At 32.9% G+C, this 17,532-nt stretch overlaps 1 protein-coding gene across 6 annotated transcripts in view; it reads right to left on the bottom strand.

Annotated features, from left to right (window-relative positions):
• Positions 1 to 17,532, bottom strand: part of LOC140055621 (dystrophin-like) — a 208,816-nt gene that overhangs the window by 48,767 nt on the left and 142,517 nt on the right. For all 6 annotated transcript variants that reach the window (XM_072100960.1, XM_072100959.1, XM_072100961.1 and 3 more), the window contains 3 exons: positions 16,938 to 17,149; positions 15,064 to 15,218; positions 10,052 to 10,241 (listed from right to left, as the gene is read on the bottom strand). In XM_072100960.1, coding sequence (XP_071957061.1) covers positions 10,052 to 10,241; positions 15,064 to 15,218; positions 16,938 to 17,149 — 557 coding nt within the window. The remainder of the gene's footprint in view (positions 1 to 10,051; positions 10,242 to 15,063; positions 15,219 to 16,937; positions 17,150 to 17,532) is intronic.

The raw sequence follows: 17,532 nt of genomic DNA, 5'->3' as shown, positions 1-17,532 counted from the left end.
TAAAGTGGCATTGTCGTTGATTAGCAGAACCTAAGTTTGCTTTAACTTCAAATAGGTGGTGGTACAGTAAGGGTTATGGAAGATGGTTGTAGTAGTTGAGGTGAGAGAAGTACTTGTGTTGAGGGTAGTAGTTGTCATGAGCATGGTGGTTTATTGTGAGAATATTGGTTGTGATGAGGTGGTTGTGTGGAGTGTGATGGTTGTGGTGAGGGTAGTTGTGGGGAGTGTGGTGGTTATGGTGAGGGTGGTGGTTGAGGTGAGGATGGTTGTAGTTAGGGTTGTTGTTGGGAATGTGGTGGCTGTGGGAAGTGTGGTGATGGTAGTTGTGGTAGTGTGAGTGTGAGAGTTGTTGTGTTGAGTGTATTGGTTGTTGAGTGTTGGTCGTATTGCGACTAGGGTTGTGGTGATGGTAATTGGTTAAAGTTAAAATGGCGTAACTTTGAGTTTCTCTGCTTATTAGTGAAGAGGCTGAGCAAGTGTAATTCACATACTAGAATAACCCCTGACCTGAAAAATTGTCCAAGGAACACTAAGAAATCATTTCTATAGAATCAATCTTTATACCACAATATTAAAGACATTAGAGAATTAATTTTTATAATTTAATAATTTTCTAAACTATGTACCGTATACTATAAACAGAACATAATCATGTCATATTTGCTCAGCTAGACTCTGATTTAATTTTCATGATTCTGTCAACTTCGTTGCAATATTCTGACACTCATTTTGACAGTTCAGCTACAATGAGTTGCCACCCACCGCTTTTCATCAACTCATACTGGCAAAGCTGTACCTGAATGTAAACACATGCCTGTGTAATCATTATTACTGTTAATTCTAATCAACGATTTCTAATAGATTATTGATAATCAGGGGACAAAAAATTGTTTGAATACTGTGGGACACTCCTATCAAGGGACAATTTCCCATGAAAAAAAAACCAACCAGGGGACAAAAAATTGTTTGAATACTGTGGGACACTCCTATCAAGGGACAATTTCCCATGAAAAAAAACAAACCAGGAGAAAAATAATGCTTTAAAACTGTGGCCAACCGACTCCTATCCAACCATAGATTTCCAAACCCAGTGGATATGATAAACCTACTGTACATTTATTTATTTGTTTATTCACAATATTTAACCAGGGTGGCCCAATCAGTCAAAAAGACTGGTCTCCCTTGGGGCCCTGGGAACAATAGTACTTTTTAAACTAAAATATAAAAATAACAGTAACATAAGAAAACTGAAACTACAATAATGCCTTAATAAAGTTACTTTCTCTGAAGTCGCTTTTATTACCACTAAAAGAAATTGGTAATACAATAGGTTACAAATTGCTAAAGGGAAGAAATGAGGTCGAGGAATTATACCTTACACTTTTGCAAAACATTAGGAATTGTGTTTGGTACTAGAACTGTTTCAAGGATAAGAATGGATAGTGCGTTCTCATGGATAAAATTTCTTTTAATTCTGGGGATGGATATGCTACTGTGATCACCTAACTATTGTAAACAACTATCAGTTATGCAGACATACGACTGATTTCCACTAATACGGTTCATCATTGTAAGAAGCATCATACGGTAAAACACTGAGGCTTTATTAATCTTATTCTGTATTCGATCCAAGATTAAAACTGACTAGACAACAGGTATGAACAATCTGTTCTGTTGAGTGATCAGTAGGCCAGCTGTATCTTTCCATCTTCTAAATTTGTCACTACTCCTTGTTCATCAGTACACACTAGACAATTGTTTAATGCTGATTTATCAAGGTCTCACTACATTTCAACAACTTTTACCTAATTCTATATAATATCCAAAAATACCATTGCCAGGTCTACTGAATTTTAGTGCTATTGTACATGAACAGTCAGCCTTGTTGTGAGTGACAACCATTCTTATATAGTCCTAAAACTAGAGCAGCTACCAACAAGAAATTCTATCACACTAAAAAATAACAATATTGATACGTTTACAAAATATTTCAAACTCATTTTTTTGTTTCCATATGACATTATAATTGCTAGAACTGTACTAGAATACTATCACTACAATTACCCATCATCTGCAATATTTTTAATTGTCAATGTCAATAATAAAGTACACACTGTATGGTTGTTTAAATGTTTTGATAAAGATAAAATGAATATTACAATTTTAAAAAGATTCAATTCAATGGATATTATCAATTAAGAAAACATTCAAATATACTTCAAAATGAAGGTCACTTCCTGTGTCAGTTAATATGTTAATTGAATATTAATTATCCTACTATGTGTATCCTACTACTATGCAGATTTAACATATAAATCTATGTTCTTGAAGAGTTTTTAAATTTAACTAACTAACTAAAGGTCGTTTCAGTAAAGCCTATTTTTGGCCTTATATAAAGAAATTGAAATCTGGATAAGTACAGTATGTATAGAGATTGTATTTTGAAATCAAACTGCATGTACATGTCAATATATAGCATGGAAAACTAAACCCTAAAGTCCCTTATTAATTATTATTATTTATTATTATTTATGGCTTAGTGCTGTGTTGTGTTATGGTCAGTCTTGAGCAAGAGCCAGATTTGAAGAGGAGTAGAAAATTTGGAAGAACCTTTAAATATATTAACTTTTGTTTTGATTGTCAAATATAAGACTTTATGAAATGAAAACACAGTCATTAGTGTACCAATAAAAGTATCACAACTCAAAGTCAACAAAAATGAGAAAAAAAAAACTCATATGCAAAATATAGTTACCGTTTTCCATACAGGAGAGTTAAAACAGGTGGTTAAAAATTCAGTAACTTGGTTGTCCATAATTCCAAAGAAGGAAAAAACTACACCGAGACCAGTATAAACAAATTTTCTAGCAAGAACTCCTTTTATAGCTTGCACATGCTTGATTTTAGGACTTCCAAATGGAAACAACCGTAAAGAATATCCGAGTGGGGTAGATTGTATTTAACTCTCTCTGAAAATAAAAACCCACAATTGTTTCCTCCGAGTTCTTACACCCTTAAGTAAATACAACCGTCTATGTATTATCAAGTAAATCCCAATGGTGTAGTAAGGAAAGCAAACTGAATAGAAATTGGAAATGTGAAGAACAATAGTTTTCAACACTATTATTGCAGACGTGAGACATTAGGACAATGGTTATTGAAGTATAATGAGTTATTTGCATTTAACTGAATGGTTAAGTGGTAAGGAATCGGTTACAATACTTTTAAGGGTGTTATAGATCAGCACGATAGACATGGTCAAGTGGACGATAAGAGGCTGATATCTATGAAGTTTATAAAAGCAGTAGGAGTTTTAAACCCTAGTAGTTTAGTTTAGAATATTAAATAGACAGTGTCCTAACAAATTTTATAGAGAACAAATTTACTTCATTGAAATCATGATGAGAAACATAAATTGTAAAATCATGAAGAATTCATTTAAAGATTTTGAGTGAGAAAGAGGCTGAACAATTTGTAAAAAGAATAGTAGGCCTAGAGTGTAGGTCCACTTGAGCAAAGCAAGTAAAACATTGTCTAATAAACTCAGTGCAACAGCTTGTTTGTAATTAGCAAAATGATCCAATGGCTATATGAAGAAGGCAGATCTTATAATATTTTAGTGGTACTAACTCCATCAACAAACTTGATCACAAGTTTGTTGTTTACTGATGTACAGTTAGATCTAACTTAGAGAAACAAGAAATAAACTTTTACCAAGAACATTTATTTAGAAATGTTAGTTTGATACTAAAGTACGGGTGATCTTATTTCATGTTATCAATCATTATAAATTTGCCATCCATTTTGCAACAAATTGAACATCATTTCCACATTAACGATGACAGATTATTATTGTAAAGAAAGTAGAATAACACATTTCTTTTCTATAAATAGAATTGCTTTTAGGATAGGATGAACTGAAATCAGAACATTAAATGGGTTAATTGATTTTGCAAGTAGAGAATTGGTAAAATATGGTAAAATCCTTACTTTCCAAGTATGGTTTAAATACTACACACCATAACTATATTTTTAGAAAAGAAGCACAAGATTTGATGTCGCTATTTTTGGAATATTTGTTTTGTTTGGGTATAATAGATCTAAAGTTTTCTTTAATCATGCATACCAAATGGTATTCCCTATTTTTCTACAGCTGCTGTTAACTTTCACCTTGATACTAAACAAAAAGTCTTCATCGCCTGGGTGCATAAAGTATTAAAGTTGTTCTAAACTGCGCAAAAAATCATATCCAATACATTTCAAAGAACATGAGTCCACAAAATTTGAAAAATGACAAATCATCTGAATGGAAAAACCGAATTTTCTTAGAAAGACACTTAATTCATGTATAAATATTATCACAATTACTGCAAATTAACAATTACATAAGACTAACATGTCAAACAGGTTTAAAGGATAACTTATAATTGGACTATGGAGCTGAGAAAATATTGGTATAATCATCAGGGCAATGTACCAAACACAATAAATTGTACACAGCCCCCTCTATGTTTTGCACTTTCTGGATCCACATTTTTGCAATATAGAGGGAAGCATATCTTTTTAAAAGTGGTGTCGATCCAAATTAAAATCTTTTCTATGTAGTGTGAATAATGTTGATTGTAAATAATTACAGTTTAGTTATTCATGTCTTTTTTCTCAATAATGTTGAACCGATTCAATGGTGCATGCTTAACAAATAAATAAATAAACTAGACATGAAACTCGTCACTTTGACGAGTTAGTTATCCGCTCGACAAACGCCACGTGCACGTCATACGTTACAATATTGCGCACAGAAAAATATTAAGGCATTATGACCTGAACTGAAGAATATGATATGTTGTTATTTCTGAATTCTGTTATTTTGTGTCATATAGTATACACAGTACAATCTGTATACATATCACAAACAGTATAAAATAGGTGAAATTACGGGACCCGTATTTTATTGTAATTTTTAACATCTTGACGGTTTCAAAATGAAATGCAAAAGTAGAAATTTCAGAATGAAATTATCTCAGCAACAACATATTAACGTGTAGAAGAAATTTGAATACGTGAAATATTGATGCGCGCTCTTTTAAATGTAATGAAATATAATGCAAAAGATGAAAATACGACTTTTTTTATTTAACTGGCCATATTATGACGTCACGACATTCAATTGGCACAATTTACACATGATTTTGTATCTACAATACAATAGCTTCCTGAAAACGTTTTAATCGTGATTATCACATTTTATTCTTACGAGGTATAACAGATTAAAATTTACTGTAAAGATGAAATTAATGACCAACGTAATTTAAATTTTTAGGCATGATGACGTTAAAAAAATTAAAAAAATTTTAATTCATGCAAAAGATAGTTGATTGACCTAGAATATATTAAAATCGGGGTGAAAATGGACAACGAATAAGTGGAGATGCGCTCTATTAAATGTGATGAGCTATGACGAAAGAGACAAAAATCCTATATTTTATATTCGCGTGGCCATACGATGACGTCACAATGTCCGGTTACCCATATTAATGCATGATCCGATATCTACAACTCATCAACTTCCAGAATATGTAATTAAAAAAAAGTTCTCCATGTAGTTTAGAATCTATGACTGTTTAAAAATAGGCATAATTTTGACAAATTTTTGAACTTTTTCACCAAAAACGCGTGCAAATTATGTAATTCGACGTGCTCGTATGACGTAATTTTAAGTCGAAATTGTTTAAAAGTTGGTAACATTACTAGAAAAGGCTGAAAAAACATAAATCACGCGAAAAAAATATGTTTTTAACGCTACGTGTGCACCGCGTGCGTAAAAATTTTCGCGCGCGTGGGAATTTTTGACATGCTCAAAATGACATGAAACGCATAGAAAGTTGATTAGAAGTTGATTTTTCGCATCCTAAAATTTTAAACGCACGTACGCGCGTAACTTTTTGTGAAACATGCTATTTTTAATCCATAGAAAGTTTGCGCTTGATATGACTTAAATTTTCACAAAGTGTCAAAACAAAATTATGTTTGGTTTTTAGTCTATGATCAATCATTGAAATTCATAAAATCGCGCGTACGTCACGTTGCGCAACTCTGACGTCATTCAAAAATAGGAGGTGCACAAGTTCACGTAAATGTCGATGTGTTGACAAATTTACGATATGTTCTGTTTACACGTTTTAGAGAAACGCGACGCACAAAAATGACAGAAAGAAAGAAGTATAATACAGAAAAAAAAAAAAAATTTGATGAAACAGGACGATTACAAGGAGTTATCCGCTACTCAGCGGATAACTAATAAATAGAAATGTTGCTAACTAAAGTGAAAGTTGTTTATGTGAACTCTAAAATCGATTGACATTAAACATCTTGACAAATGGTGGTCTCTTTAAACCCTAATAGAAAATTCAGAAAGTTAATTATGTTGCAAGTTTCACATAAGTTGGCAAATTCAGTAGTTAAAATTCTTTAGTTCAATAAATAATGAATTTTATTTACAATAAGGTCTTTAACAAAATAAGGTTAGGACAATAGGGTTTCATGTACGTAATAACATCAGCTTATTGTTACCATCATATCGGAGTGGACAAATAAAACTATACTACTTGCTCTTTTACCTTTTTATAGGAAGATTTTAAAAATATATTTAGAATACAGCATCTAATCCCAAATGTCGGCACACGTTCCTAAAATAAAGACGGTAAGTTTATTAGAGATTTAATGGTTGAAGTATGCTCCAGATATGATAGATTAAGTTATATATCTTGGTGTACAATTTCATTGAGTGAGGTTAACGATAATATATAAGACATCAAGCTCATACCAAAGATACAAAAACACCATATATGAAGAAATTGCCACTCCAAATCTACGCAAGACGTTTCTCATTAAACACATTCCTTGCTTCTAACTCCAAGTTAACATTAGTATTTTGATTATGATGAATATTAGATTCTGGAGAGCTGCTTTATTGATGCAACATGCCGACGACATATACAACATTTGGGAATAAAACGTATGAGAGTACATATAACATATTTGAGAGCAACTATAATTTTGATATGCAATAAATTATAATGAAGTTAAGATATATATTTTATGGGTTTAATATATTAGAAATCAACAGATATAAATACAGTACAGTAGGATATTGAGAATTTTATAACTATGAACATCACAAAACTCAAAACCACAATATGAAACAAACTCATTAAACTACTAAATTAAGAATAAATTAAATATAATAAAATGTAATTAAATTTTATTTTTAGTTTATAATAAGTTATTTATTAATTCAAAGCCGAATTACTGAGAAAAGAAACCAACAATCAGTAACGCCTGTGAGCACTCACTGGCTAAACCAAGGAGCCCCGGAGCTTATGGAGGCCCTGAGCAGTGTCCAAAGGAAAAAAACGGCATTAAAATATGTCGAAAAAGGCTATAAATGCCCGAGGGCTCCAGCGTTAGAGGGCCACTTAGGGTTCCTAGAAACATGAGACTCTGCGTTACATCACTGCCAACAATAGGTTGGTACACTAACAGTGGCCTAGTCTCAATTGAGATGCAAAAAACGTAAAGAGAAAGCTTTCGGAAATACTATTTTTCTATCATCAGCTGTATTTTTATTATTATTCTTAAGTATTGAAATTGGCAACGAATAAAGAACAAAAATAACTGCTTACAGTAGCATAAAAATCGTATGACGATTAAAAAAACTAATACATACAGCATGGTACAAAAACGTGATTTCCCTTAATACCTCCATCCTACTCATTCAAACCTGGCTAAAAATGTTCCAAGATAGCGATAAAGTAGTATAACAAAGTGCTATTGCTAGCATTAAATTGACCTTTCAAAGTTTCAAAGTATACTTAAAAATGAACTTACCCAAGTCTGATATAAATCATCCCAATCCCAATCCATAGTCTGGAACTGCGTCATTCAATCAATTAAATAGTAAACACAATTCTATGAATCCTGAAGCAAAGACATGGACCTCAAAACCTTGTGAGTTTTCAGAAAAATTTTACAGGAAAAGCAACAAATGTTTAATCTGCTCAAATCAATATCAAATGAAATATGCCTGTTTGAATTTCTCGAAAGTGAAATACCAGATGTTTATCACCCCAGGTTACCTTCAACCTCCTCAACCTGTGCAGTCCTTATTACATCTAACAAGTTGGTATACACACTGGAGGTGGTAGGCTAGCTAAACCCATCAACTAGTAAGAAAGTACAGTATTATACTGTAATAATTAGCTAGCAACATTCCTAAGTTCTTAGCTCAAGGCTCTTAACTGTTACTACACCACCACAAGTTTTTAAGTATCAACACCAAACCCCACATCAGTAACACAGTGAGCATCTCTGTTGATGAAACTAGCTCACTGAATGAATTAGGAGAGGTGAAAGGTCTTAGAAGGCTAGGGTTTTCATTTCATGATATATAGCTCTTTTTCTATTACTGTACAAGAAATCAATGTTATAGAATTTGTGTAAAAAATAGTGGATAAGAGAAGACTAATAAAAGGTTAAAAGGTCAAGGATGTATTATGCCTGATCATAACCATGTGAATGCTATTCAAATCAGGTAGAATTCGGCCAAATTCCATATACAACACAAAAAAACTTTTAATGTTATTCAAAATGGTGATAATCTTTGATCTGCTTAACAGATGATTAAACTACTGTCCTAACACATGTGCACAAAACATTATTCTTAAAACGAAACTGATGATAAAAGACGGAAATAACAGAAGTTGTTTATAATAAATATTTCAAAACATACATTTTTGGGGGTAAAAAAAATATTAATTCTAAAAATCATTGATTTGTAATCTAAAAATACAATTAAAACTAACGTTATGTGAAGAAAACAACTTTAATACGGTACATACAATACACCTAGGAAATGTTTGCGTAACACCATATTATAATTTCTAAAGAGTAGCTAACAGATGTGAGTGCTTCAATATGTCGTTTTTATTACCGTATATCTATTTTCCGGGAATAATGGAATGTAAGGACAAGGCAAATTAATAAGTAAATGCAGTCTAAGGTCCTCAGTCCAACCGTAGATAGAGTCATGTGAACCAAGATAACATTTTAGTGTCTAGAGTGAACACCTCATGTTATTTTGAAGATCATTAATATCATACTAAATTTATTTTACCCAATATTGCATTGGAATCATATTCAACTGAAATATTAAAATATTACATGCTAAAAGAAAGTAAATCTGTTGCACACGCCTACATATCCGACACCCACAGCTTATGTTGGTAGTAGAAATTAGGCAGATATGTCACCCATGGAGTGACATTTAAACCCTATGGATGTATGTTAACATAATAAGTGTATACTGGACACATGTTACTTTCACTTTATATAGTATAATATAAACAATAAAAAAGCAATTTTTCATTAAATATACATTCTCCTTGTCTGATTTTATACGTTGGAATTTCCTCTTGACTGTTGCCTAGTTTCATTTCAGGATTGGTCGTTTTAAGATCACATCTAACACCGGTATAGACAGAAGGGATAAAACAGGCAGATGCTGCTCTTGTAGTGTGATTCAACTATGCTTATTTTCAGAATCTGGCCACAATTGATGGTTATCGACTTTAAACCAACCTGGCACTTCGAAATGAGTTATTATTTTTGTGTGTCCATTTTTATAACATGAGTTATCATGGAATTACATCAGTTAGAGAGCGGTCAAAATTCTTTAAAAATAGATAGACAATGGCTATTTTATTATAAAGGCATGTAGGTACACTACACTATAAAACTGTTTTGACAAAAAAATGTCATGTGCCCAAATATGGTAGTGATATGCCCAAATATGATAGTGATATGCCCAAATATGATAGTGATATGCCCAAATATGGTGGTAATGACATCATCATGTTCATATATGGGCACATTACATTTTGTCACATAAAGTTTGATAGTGTAGACAGAGCTTTATACTTTCATGGATGAGGAAAAGTGTTCATTCATTTTTATTATAGTGTAGTGTAGTGGTATAAATCAAATAATCACTCACTCTGTGTTGTTCTAATAGATCTTTCACATCATGTTTGTCTTCCATCGAGCCTTCAAGCAATGTTTCGCTATCCATCGAACCCAGTCTAGTTTCCATAGTAGCGACCCAAAGCAAAAAGTCATCTGCTTGTCCGTCATAGTCTTGCAGTGACCTCAACGTCTCCTCAATTTGGATGATTCGTAACTTGGACCTTTAAGCAATACGGAAAAAGATCAAAGAGAAAAAGCCAAACTGTTAATAATGTTACTACAAACAATATCGGAATGTTGTTGACAAAATCAATCAGCAGCATCATTTAGCATAGAATGCACATTCTTTTATGTCACCAAGTTGAAAATATATAGATATTTAACTTCATTCTAGAGACACTGTACTATAGATCAAGAGGTACAAAGTGGAAACAAAGGATATTATCAAGAGGCTAATCATACTCCTTGCTAATGCAACTAATTTGTGAAAAGCATATTAAGATAACAAAAGTGGTAGCTTTCTCAAAGAGAAAAAAGGCAAAGTGAAAGTTGAGTGGGATCCCGGGTGGGATTCATGTTTTCAATTGCATGAACAAGAAACAAGAATGCTATCAATCAATCGAAATACAAAAATTATATATATTCAGAGTTCAGAGAGAATGAGAAGTGGGTATGTTCCGTCAACTAAAGCCTAGCCCTAATGCTTGTTTCACACTAGAGATGGCATGCAACACAACAACGTAACCCAAAATAAGAGATTTGACCAATCACAAGCGATTGACTTATACGATTGTCACTTTTTATTGGTCAACTAGTTTGAGTTGCGTCTACTTCCTTGTGTTGCATCTCAGTGGGAACCAAGCTTAACCGTTACAAAGTACAAAAGAAAAAGTCAGCACTGTTAAAGAAGAATGTTCATGGGAGAGGGAGAAAGTCTATGCCTGTACCAAAGTATGTGGATGCCCTCGTGGATAGCCAGGGTTTAAACTGCGGTTTAGCACCATTTTTGTTTTGGCCTTCTCAGGACTAGGATGCCTCCTATCCTAGTAAACACTATAGATATAAGAAACTGGCAGGTATAAACACAAACCAATGATTAAACTGACAACAAAAATATAGGTCTTTATAATAATTAGCAATATATTATTTACCAATACATATTAGTAAAACAAATTTTGAGCAAACAGACCTTAAACTAATAAAAAAAAACTTGTGAAAATTAAGACTTACATGATTTCATGATATTTAGCGCTGAAGTCATAAAATATTACTACACTAATAACACAACAAATTTTCTTACACAACCACTATGGGTTTCTTACCACAAACAATTGAGACAGAACTGGCTTAGCTAGAAAGTATGGAATAATGGACAAGTAGGGCCTCTCGTGTCAAGGTCAATTATGAATAACACAATAGATTTATATTTTTTAATTGTTTAATAGACAAGTTAGTTCAAAGTAGTACAACTACGGACTAACTATGCACAAAGACAAAACAAAATACATGACTAACTTTGACACACAGGAAGACATTGAAATAGAGGGCCGGAAACTAGAAAAAGTGGAAGAATATAAATATCTAGGACAAACACTGAAAATGGAAGACACCACGAAGGAAGAAGTTATGTTAAGAATAAAAGCAGGATGGATGAATTTTGGCAGACACAAACACATGTTGACTGACAAGAGTATACCAATGCCACTGAGAAAGAAATTATTTAACCAATGTGTGCTATCAAGTATGACATATGGTTCAGAGACATGGGCAATAACAAAGGAACTTGAACAGAAACTTACAACTACTCAAAGAGCAATGGAAAGGAAGATGATGAACTTATCGCTTCGAGACAGGGTAAATCATACAATCATAAGAAAAAAGACAGGTGTTACAGATATAATGGAGAAAGTAAGACAATCAAAATGGAGATGGGCTGGGCATGTGGCGAGATTTCAAGATAATAGATGGACATACAGATTAACAGAATGGCAACCAAGGGTAGGAAAGAGGAAAAGAGGAAGACAAAAAAGAAGGTGAGATGATCTAACAACATACATTGGAACGGCTGCATGGACTAGGACAGCAAGAATTAGACAGAAATGGAAATGTTATGAGGAGGGCTTCATTCAACAATGGATGAACTAATTGCCTAGATAGATAGATAGATAGTACAAGTAGTAAACAATATAAAGTTAATGTTAGCAAAATTATTCATAATTTAATAAATCTCATTATTAACAACAAACCGACAAATTTTTGGTTTAGATTTAATGTTGTTATTGCAGGCATTAATAGTAACAACTATTTCAACTTTATTTGATCATCACGACTTCAGAAATCAAGTGATCAAATCAAGATTTAAATTGATCATGAAAATTGTGATTAGAAACAGTAAAAAATTGGTTCATTTCACCACTTTAATTCCTTGGGACCTCCTTATTTCGAAATCCTGGATCCACCCTGTGTTTTGCTCTCTCTGACGTATTTATATTTCAATAGTTCATAAAACTTTAGTAACATACTATAGATATTAAAATAGATATTTCTGAATTGCAGAAAATAATTTCATGCATTTATGTGAGGTTTAAATTATTCTATATTCTCTATGGCCAATGGCCAATGCAATTAACCTAGAGTACTATGTTCCTAGTAAGTATATTAATATTACACTGCAAGACTGTTCTAAGGTGCAGCTCTCATCTCATAAAAACATAAGCTAAGAATGTATTGCTTTTTATCAGGTCAGAAAGTCATCAATATGAATCCCAAACCTACCATAAAATTCCCAGATTTATACCCATCACTACTAAATTAAACATGATAAATAGTACAGTATACAAAAGTTCAACTTGTAGCAGAGTGTAACCTTATTAGTTGAGGCTATAGAAGACAAGAAGCTAGTTGTTTTATGTGTTGATATATTTGGTAGGTCTGACACCTCAGCTCTGCCAAAAATAAAACTTATTTATAGGAATAGCATATCTAAAAGGTACATGAATATATCATGTAAAAAAAAAGAACCCTTACAAACGCAATAGATCACTTGAAGGCAGATCACCTGATTATTAAATTTAGACTCTTTTTTTAAAAATATTTACTGGCATTTAAACACTATTTCAACAATAATATATTTTATTCTTTGTAGGCAATAAACATTTGTATATCTTTTCTTTAACAAATTTTAATTTTAAAACAAAAACCATAAACAATAATTTAAAATGGTCAGCACTACCAGGGTATGTTTGTCCAGGGAGTTGTCGAAGTAGAGTTTTAGAAAACAATTAATACTTAAACCATGTAATTATTGGCAGTGGTATATAACACAGGGGGAAACATCCCTGGTTTAGCACTCCTAAGGGGAGCTCCAACGCTGGGTAGTTGCATTGGGGCTGCTCATATCATAGATGATATCTGGGCCTCTTTAGCCAAAGAGTGCTCATAACTGAAATACAACCAAAATCTAAATCAGAAATAACAAGTTAGAGTTTCATTTGCAATGTAAAATCTATCTATAATGGCCACATCATCTAAGGGTCACCAACACGCAAATCTCTAATTGTCAGATGATTTTCCATAAAGTATACATTAAATGTTTTAATGATATAACAAATGGCATTAACACGATCATCTTGGAAGGTTTATGACATTTCAATGAGTATGTTATATAATTTTCTCATTAAAGTAATTTGACATTATCCAACATAATACTGAATGAATGTGACATTTTTTTCTTTAACTAAACAAAAGGACAAACAATTGTGCTGTAAACTTTATAGTACAGAAATATGCACAAATTGCCGTGTTATCTTTGTATGTTTAACAAGTTATGCAATTGAAAGTAAACTTTTGTTGAAAATCAGATCAGCAAACTACTACTCATTGTCCACAAATGATTTCTATATTTCTAAAATGCACGCATTTTACACGTTTTGTACAGTGTGTTATGGTGAAATTGTATAAATGCTTAAATCTATCATTCATACGGTAGTGATAAAGATGTTTGTGTGTTTCAATAAGTTTGTAAAATTTGTGTTTTAATTCAAATTTGTTTTTCTTCCCTTTTTTAAAAACTTCTAATGGAATAACACAAATTGTCTTCATAAAAACAATATTTTAAAAGATACATCTTCTGACACAAACTAATAAAGTACACTGTGAGGTCACCATTTTGTACAGTATCTGTGCTAAGTTATGCATCAGAAAATCAATAGTGCGCCCTCGCTTTGACCTCTAATACCGAGAGAATAAAGATCCTAAAGCAATTGTCAATATACTCATATGCTTTTAAACCATGACTATACCACATATCGAATTGTCAGTAATTAAAATATGCGTATTCCATCTTTCAAATCCTCCTTTAGCATACACTATGATTGAGGTAGTTAATACAAAGTAGGAGGGTCCTGTGATCTGTAAATGTACATCCCTGGGATGAACCGATGAGACAACCTGAGAAATAACTGGAGTGGTAGTACACCTGGGGAATTCCTGGAGTGGTAGGTACATCTGGGGAATTTCAGAGTGTTAGGTGGGTAAAAACCTGTAAAATTCCCAGAGTACCCATAGGTAATTCGTGGAGTGGTGAGTACAACTGAGGAAGCCCTGGAGTAGTAGGTACACCTGGGAAATCAATGGAGTGGTAGTAAACCTGGGGAATTCCTGGAGTGGTGGATACAACTGAGGAAGCCCTGGAGTAGTAGGTACACCTGGGAAATCACTGGAGTGGTAGTAAACCTGGGGAATTCCTGGAGTGGTGGATACAACTGAGGAAGCCCTGGAGTAGTAGGTACACCTGGGAAATCCCTGAAGTAGTGGTACTGTAGGTTCACCTGGGGAATCCCTGAAGTAGTGGTAGGTTCACCTGGGGAATCCCTGAAGTAGTGGTAGGTTCACCTGGGGAATTTCTGGAGTAGTGGTATAACACTTATAATTTCTGGGTATGCCACTTTCCATGGATGTAGTATGATAACATTTGTAAAAAAAGTTATTTTTAAGCTTTTAAATAGACTACTCGTTTAAAACTGTTGGAAAAAAGTGACTTACTGTTCACATATCCCTTGCCATCTTTCATTTACATGCTTCAGGATCTGTGTGATACGACTTGTGTCATCTACACTAAAATCAGCTATCAACTTGTCACCAGACTCATTTACTGCATCGATGCATGCCTTCCATTGCTCTACCTCTTCAATAAAAGCCTAAAAAACAAACACACCAAAAGTAAATTATTGCATCAAATTCTCATGTTGTATGTTAATAATGAAAATCGTATTCTAATAACTTTGGTTTGTATTGTGACATAGGTTTAGTACACAGGATAAAAGCTTGTCCAAATAAATGGTTGAGTGTATGTCTCTCCTGGGATAAATTTGTGGTGTCTAATGTTTTTATAAGCGTTTAATTTTTAAGATTGACAGGATAGAACATTTTGGGCTCCACAGTAATCACAGAGTAACAGGAGAACACCAAAACAACAGGTTTTTAAGGTATAAAATATAAAGGTAAAGTTTACATCTTCCTGCTCAGATCATATTTTACTCATAAACAAGATTCGGTAGTAATGATTTATAATAACTCGCAAAAAGTAGAGATAACATTAAAATAATGACAACCGCCATAAAAGCAGTTGCCGTGGGGAAATGATTTTCAAAATTCGGTACACCTTGAAGAGCACTTTTTCTTGAAATGTGAAACTCTCTTATAATGATTAACACAGTTTTCGATCACTAAGTGGCATCTGTTTATTAGTGTGTACAAGGGAGTATTTTTTGGGTCATAAAATTAGCATTTGCTCACCATAAGGAAATTGGACCTCATAAATCTATATGTTTATAAAAAAATACTACAGAAAGGTATCATTATAATTTGTTCTGAAATATGTTGATTAGTGAAAAGTGCATGAGATAAGCTCTCTCTACACTATTAAACTTTATGTGTTAACAAAATGTGATGTGCCCATATATGGAAACGATGGCATCATATTAGTACCATATTTGGCACATCACACCTTTTTTCACAAAAAGTTTGATAGTGTAGACAGAGATTTAAAGATTCATTGCACCATAAAACAAAGTGGAAAAGGTCTTTTAAAAATGGTATAAATGAAAAAGAATTGATATGGTACAGGCACTTTATTACATGAGATTTAAATTAAGGCATCTGGGTCCATGATATTTTCTACCAAGAAATGAAAGAACATCCAGTCTCTATATCTGCATCTTTGCATTTAAGTTAATGAAATTGTATTGACATTTTCATCACAAAGGCCAACAAAATTATGATCATGACACTGAGAAAAAAACTTGAAACCCCCTTTACAATCACTTGTTAATGGTTCTTCATTAGAGGAAGACCAGCATGCAATTGTACCAATATATACTTTACAGGTACCATTATATATAATTTGCTGTGAAATGCATGCTCATTAGAACACAGGGCATAAGATAAAATGTTATTGATGATGCTCCATCTTCTTCTTTTATATTATATATTTCTTTGTTTTGTAAAGTTTATCATGTCTATTGCCAAAATGATTAAAATAAAATAAATAAATAAAAAAGTTTATTTCCAACAACTTTTCTATTAACAGCCTTTACAATGAAACGCATTTAAAAGTATTGATAAAGTTACAGGCAATAAAGGAGACTGCTCATTAGTACTCATGTTTTACATCTAGAAAAGAACATCTTAGTTCATGTTTCAACATTGTAGGTAATGGAGTTGTATTGGTATTTTACCCACAAAATAACAACAAAATTATGATCCAACCTCCTTGACACAATCTTGGCTACCTCTCAAAAGTATTCTAAAGAAAGAGACTCATTCATTCGATTCTGTCATGACCTACTGCTTGTGACTATAATCAAGATCAAGACTGTTAAAGCGGTTCTTAATTAGAGGAAGACCTCTGTACAAACCTTTTGTGATTCCAGTTGATTCTTGAGAATGTCAACACTATCACTGACATTGTCCATGGAATCTAGCTGACCCTCCATCTTGGACATCCAGTTTAGAAGCTCCTGTTTAAGGTCATGGAACTGCTGTGATTCTGACAACATGGCTTCCAGTTGATCTTTACGTGAGCTAACTTTGGCCGCAGCTTCGTCAAATAAGGCAACAAGTTTTTCAACTATAAAATAAACATGTTTTTTAATACAATTAATATTCATAAAGAGCAGAGAAACATGGAATATAGATAATCTCTGGCCATCCTCATTGCATAGTACAATCGCAACCTCAGAGTGGAAGTGTAGCTTGGTGGTTAAGAAGGTACCAATCCCATGCAGGGTCTGGGTTGAATTGCGTCAGACAATAGGATATCTTCTCATGACAGAAAAAAACTCCATTACCAAAGACAAAGGTTTACATTAAAGACTAATTTCATGTAGAGCATCTTGTATATATTTTTGTCTTGTGAACAGGATTGAAGCCTTTTAAAAAGATAGTAAATGATTTCGCTTATAGTTAACCTTTTGCTGAAAAATATAAAAAACAAAAACAAGAAAACCTAAA

This window comes from Antedon mediterranea, chromosome 7, assembly GCF_964355755.1.
Source record: "Antedon mediterranea chromosome 7, ecAntMedi1.1, whole genome shotgun sequence".
NCBI lineage: Eukaryota > Metazoa > Echinodermata > Crinoidea > Comatulida > Antedonidae > Antedon > Antedon mediterranea.
This window is presented reverse-complemented; position numbering and strand designations above follow the sequence as displayed.